The 6,561-nt window shown below is 39.4% G+C and overlaps 1 protein-coding gene across 4 annotated transcripts in view; it reads left to right on the top strand.

Annotated features, from left to right (window-relative positions):
* Positions 1 to 1,771: 1,771 nt before the first annotated feature.
* Positions 1,772 to 6,561, top strand: part of smap1 (small ArfGAP 1) — a 108,134-nt gene continuing 103,344 nt past the window's right edge. For all 4 annotated transcript variants that reach the window (XM_046870893.1, XM_046870885.1, XM_046870878.1 and 1 more), the window contains exon 1: positions 1,772 to 2,111. In XM_046870893.1, the coding sequence (XP_046726849.1) occupies positions 1,994 to 2,111 (118 nt within the window). In that variant the 5' untranslated portion in view covers positions 1,772 to 1,993. The remainder of the gene's footprint in view (positions 2,112 to 6,561) is intronic.

The following is a 6,561-nucleotide window of genomic DNA, read 5'->3' as shown; positions in this document are numbered from 1 at the left end:
AATGCTCATGTAAAATATTTTTTTTGCTGATGTGAAAGGATACCAGGTATCAAAATGGGCACAAAATCCACCTTCATCATCATCATCATAATCACCATTACCACCACCACCATCATCAATGTTACTGTCAACACCACCTCCATCAACATCATCATCACCTTTAATACCACCATCACCACCACAATCATCAACATCATAATCACCTTTCCTACTGCCACCACCACCACCTTCATCAACATCATCACCATTACCACCACCACCACCTTCATCAACATCATTATCACCTTCCTACTGCCACCACCACCACCTTCATCATCATCACCATTACCACCACCACCACCTTCATCAACATCATTATCACCTTTCCTACTACCACCACCACTTTCAACATCATTTTCATCTTTCCTACCACCACCACCTTCATCAACGTCACCATTACCACCCCTTCATCATCATCATCACCTTTTCTACCACCATCACCAACATCATCACCATTATCACCACCACCTTCATCAACTTCATCATCATCATCACTTTTCCTACCAGCACCACCTTCAACATCATCATCACCTTTCCTACCACCACCACCTTCATAATCATCATCAACATCTTCACCTTTCCTACCACCACCACCTTCATCAACATTATCATCACCTTTCCTACCACCACCACCTTCATTAACATCATCATCACTTTTCCTACCACCATCATCATCATCATCATCATCATCACTTTTACTACCACCACCATCATCAACATCATCACCATTATCACCACCACCTTCATCAAATTCATCAACATCATCATCACTTTTCCTACCAGCACCACCTTCAACATCATCACCTTTCCTATCACCACCACCTTCATCAACATCATCACTTTTACTACCACCACCACCATCATCAACATCATCACCATTATCACCACCACCTTCATCAAATTCATCAACATCATCATCACTTTTCCTACCAGAACCACCTTCAACATCATCACCTTTCCTATCACCACCACCTTCATCAACATTATCACCTTTCCTACCACCACTACCACCTTCATCAACATCATCATCACTTTTCCCACCACCACCACCATCATCATCATCATCACCTTTCCTACCACCACTATCACCTTCATCAACATCATCATCACCTTTATCATCATTATCATAATCATCACCTTCCTACCACCACCACCACCACCATCATCATCATCATCATCATCATCATCATCATCATCATCACTATTACCACCACCATAATCATCGTTACCACCTTCATCATCATCACCTTTACTACCACTAGCACCTCCTTCATCATCATTATCATAATCATCACCATTACCACCACCACCATCATCACTATCACTACTATCACCAACATCATCAATGTTACTGCCACCTTTATCATCATCATCATCATCATCATCATCACCTTTCCTACCACCACCACTACCTTCATCATCATAATCATCACCATTACCAACACCACCACTACCACCACCACCATCACTATCACTACCACCTCCATCATCATTATTACCATCAGTCTAACTAGTTTCTTAGTTACGTCAGAAAAAAACACACCAATCACTGAGAAGTTTACGTGATGACGTAAAACTTTATAATTATAATTATTTATTATATTTCTATTTAGCCAAAACACTGTAAAACCCAAGACAAACGCGACACACAAACAAATAAACCGAATTGTTTACAATGATTTTCAAGCTTAAAAAAATAGTACATTTGACGTTCTCGCGTAGGACGAACATTTCCGCTTCCGGGTTGTCGATTCCATCTGCCATATTCCACTGATTCCAGACACCCCGCGCTTCACTGTTGGAAATAGTGTCCGCTGTAAAACGTGTGATTTATATGTTTTAATCTTCAGGGCATGGTTTTCTATTAAGTGTCTGTAAATTAGACAGAGAGAGAGATTGAGGGAAAAGGTTACGGATTGGGAAACGAAACGTCAGGAAGTAACGCCGGGAGAAAATGACGACGCGCTCGGAGAGAGAGAAGGCTCAGAAACTGAATGAGCAGCATCAGGCCATCCTGTCCAAAATGCTTCGGGAGGACGACAACAAGTACTGCGCCGACTGTGAGGCTAAAGGTGGGTGGGTAAGGCTCTAACAGGATGGAGGAGCAGCTCTGAGATGTTCTGTAACGTCCTCACGGATTTACATCTGTACGCGATTTTTATTAGGGAGTCTCGTTAAGCTGCTTTATGTCGATGCGGTGTTACTCAGTGACTTACACCGGTATAGTATTCCGATACATTGTGTTTACACATTTATAGGGAGGTCTTTTCTTTTGCCGCTTTTCCCGCACACATCCGTGTCCGTTTATATTCGCGTCCTCACACTGATACCTGCACATAGCTAGCTCCAGCCGGCCGGTGGTAGTGTCATTACCGGGAACCGGTGGTGCTCCCCTCCCCTCCCCAAACAGCAATTATTAATGTCGCACGACGTGCCTATCAGTAATTATTTAGCTGTCGTCATCATCATCACTAATGATCTGGGTGTGGAGTGTAAAAAAAAAAAAAAAAAAAAAAAAAAATCCCAGGAGTATAGCGTCATCATTACGCAAGCGAGGTTTACTACGTCATCTCATCTGACCGTAAAGACCTTTTAGTGAAGAAAAGTGTAAAAGTGGTCAGATGTGTTATTATAGGATGTACCTATGGGCCGGTATCAGTGTTTGGGATCTTTAGTGCACTGGGTTATTTAAAGGGAGAGTAAAACGAGCCTGTGGTGCTCCTGGGCTTTGGAGATGAGTTATCTTCACCTGCCGGATCTTGGGTAACATGGGATTTCATGAATATTTCAATGTGGAACACGGAGGCGTTTGATTCAGTTCGACTCGATTTGATTTGTATCGTCACAAAGCAGCTTTGCGGAAAAATCTATAGATTTACATTTTAAAAGCAGACGTTTATACCTAATGAGCAAAGCCGGAGGAAAGTGAGGAAAGCACTCTGTGAGATGATATGAGGAACAAACCTTGAGAAGAACCAGACTCAGGGAACCTTCACCTGGGTGACACTGGATATTGTGTTAAGAAAGAATTTCCTTATTTAACAGTGTACTATGTGGTCAAAAAAGTGCAAATATGTAACCAGGAAATCCGTTATAGTTGAAAGTTATGAACTGTTCATTGAGATTTGTGTATTTATAAGCTGTCATAGCAAAAAAATCAATAAATATAGTTGTGGTTGTCTGTGGGAGGGGGAATACTTGTTTTATCCAGTAGTTTTTGTTTGTGTTTGTGGTCAGGTTGTGGGATGCCAAGGTGTGAAAGCTGTGCGTATCGACATCTTGCTTCTTTACGCTAGGCTTTCATACAGCGAATGTGCATGGCAGATTGGTGCAGTCTTAAAGGGTAATCCTCCTGAGCAGCAGCATGTGTTCATCTTGAGGATCCTCAGTGCCTTCTAAGATTTTATTTTGTAATCGAAAAACAAAAAAAAACAAAAAAAAAAAGACAATAGTGTGCCAGGGTTTTAAGGCCTTCTACTGAAACTAACTAGCTTCCAAATACTGTATTGCCATGAAATGTCTCTCATGGCTTTCTTACAAAGTCTCTCTGTGACATTTTTACTTTGTATAACACTGCTACATTCTGAGTCCAGTGTGCGCTCCATCCTTTTTGTGTATATTTTTATTTTTTATTTTTTTATTATTAAAATGCCAGTGAGAAAAGTAGCTTTGCTCCTTTGTTTCAGCTCGGAGTATTACAAAGTAACTTTGTAATATACTCCTGTGACATTTATGGCAAACTTCTAATGAAAAAGTTCACCAACCAGCAAAGCACTGGTATCACAGACCTTTCAGTTTAAACATTTTTAATGTGCATCAGGGTGGAATTTTCAATTTAAGGTGTACCATGGATGGAGTCTTTAACTCAGTGGTCCCCAACCCCTGGGCCGGGTCTGGCACCGGTCCGTGAGTCAGCTGGTACCGGGCTGCACAGAAAGAATACATAACTTACATTATTTCCGTTTTATTTATTATCTGATTCTGAACGATGTTTTATTTTGGAAAATTACCAGATTCTCTCCGCCACATCTGTCTATGACTCACTCTTGATGCATGTCAAGATACTTGCCTCGGTCACATGTCTTACCAACATCCGCTACCTTCTTAAAGGAGCTCCGGCCACTAACACACAATACATTAGCGCTAAACTGAGACCCCCAAGTTAGCAAAATAAACAAAAAAAAACATGGATTCATGTTTATTATTATATTTAAAAAATACCACTTTTTTTGCGGTCATATCATTTAATTTTGTTGTATTTATCCGCCACACATTAGAGACCGGTCCATGAAAATATTGTCCGACATTAAACCGTTCCGTGGGACCGCTGCTTTAACTGATATTCTGGCCCATATTCAGACAATGAAAAGAACACAGTCACTTCCTTGCTTGCTAATGCTTCCTCTTCATGTGTCGCCCATTTTCATATCATTAATCTGTCTCTCTCTGTCACTTGTTCATGAGAAAGTTATCTGTTGGTTCACACTTTCAAACTTTTGAATGTATAAAAATGCATATGTGTATGGGTAAAAAAACCCAACCTTTTTGTCAGGAGAGGTTTAGGGATGATTATTTTGCAGTGGCACAGATCTTAGAGCTCCTGTAATCTCTTTAAGGATTGAAAACATTCTTGGCTGATAATTATTCACTAGACCATTCAGAAACGTGTCTTTTACACAAATTCTTCGATTGCTTGGTGTATTTATTATTATTATTATTATTATTATTATTATTATTATTATTTTTTTTTTTTTTTTCCTCGAAAACATTCTCAAACGACCGTAGAAAATTGGTTTAGTTGTATGCATGGGTAAAAACATTGAGTAAGTGGTGTTTAAGACACTGAAGTGTCTTTCATTGTTGTGACAGTTGCTGGTGTTTGATGTTAATATTAGGTCCATTTGGAAAGTAAACATCCTCCAGAGAACTCTGTTCTCACAGGTACTGTAATGTGATGGGAAACAGGACCCATGGGTACAGGAGTTTTTGCATTGGGACAAGAAAACATGGGTGTCTAGGGAGGACAAATAATACATATATTAACTAGTCTATGGAACAGGAAACCTAAATCTCTCTGCTAAAATTAGCAGGTATCATAATGTAGTAGTGTATTTTGCGTTAGTGAAGTCAAATAGTCGTCCCCCAGGACCAAGGTGCTGCATAGTCAGTAGTTAAGTGTATTCATTCCTGAACAGGGGCTGACTGTGCACTAGCACTAGTTCCTAGTCTGTTCTGGATATTGATAAAGCACATCATATTTGCAACCCTGATTAAAAAATGTAATTTCAAATAAGTTTGGGTTGTGTCGTTTCTCTCAGGATGTGATATTCACATGATCTGTCTATCTATCGAGCTATCAAGCTACTGATTTACGTATGTACGCGTGACCTTCATTTTAACGGCACATATTTTATTAATGCGCAATTAATGCCGTGCGCATTTTTGTCCGACCATTTTTATTGAAAATATAAATAAATATAAAGAAGGTGAAATTAAAACTTTCAACGCAACACACATTTATTCATGATGTCTTTTCTTTACTCGGTAAAAAAAAAAAAAATCATAATTATCACAGAATCTTTGTTTTACTGATGCACCAAAATCTGCCATGGTGCAGACATCCGGCAATTAAAACCGTCCGTCTGGAAACGTAGCAAAAGTTGTTTGGTGTGTTGATGAGTTACGTTATCTCAAACACCATCATTACTTTAGAACATTTGCAAATATATTTTCAGTATTAAAAAGAAAAGTATTCATTGAAGGTACATTTAGAACAGATAGAAATGTGCAATTAAGTTGTGATTAATTACGAGTTAACTCATGACAATCAGGCGATTAATTGCGATTAAATATTTTAATCGATTGACAGCCCAGATGGATGGATGGATAGATGGATGGATGGATGGATAGCAGGTGATAGGAATTAAAAGCACACGCTATAGTTAAGTGCATCACATAGTCACTAGAGCATTACTTTTAATCCTTTGTACCGATTTTAAAAATGTTTTTTTTTTTTCTTCTTAGGGAACTGTGTAGAAACACTGAATAGGTCAAACATAATAGTGTTGTGTAAGTGCCTGGTGCCATACAGAGGCAAACCAGAAAAAAAGGTTGTGTTTTAAGACTGTGAAAGGTAGCAGTGTCATTTCTGTGCAATTTTAAACACCTATTTTACTATTTATTGTTCAGCGTGTTGAATTGCACTGGTATTTGTTGTTGGAATATGAAGTTTGTTCACTTTGCCCACATTATCCTTGCCTACCTTTTAGCTCTGGTTTCCGTCTCGCCCAGTTTCCACTGTGACGACAGAAATAAGCTCTCAGGTATCTGTAGCACAGACATGCCTCAGCGATTACATTGTCCTGTTCGTTTTATCCTGTTTATGTTCTAATTTGTGCGATTGTGTTCCCTGGCTGGGCTGTATCAGTGACGTATTAAAACTTCCTCAGAGATGCAGCGGTAATTGTGGTGTTTTTGTTCTGAAACATGGGGTCAGTAGGCTTATCCTTGCTCTCTCTCCTC

This window comes from Silurus meridionalis, chromosome 2, assembly GCF_014805685.1.
Source record: "Silurus meridionalis isolate SWU-2019-XX chromosome 2, ASM1480568v1, whole genome shotgun sequence".
Classification (NCBI taxonomy): Eukaryota; Metazoa; Chordata; class Actinopteri; order Siluriformes; family Siluridae; genus Silurus; species Silurus meridionalis.
This window is presented reverse-complemented; position numbering and strand designations above follow the sequence as displayed.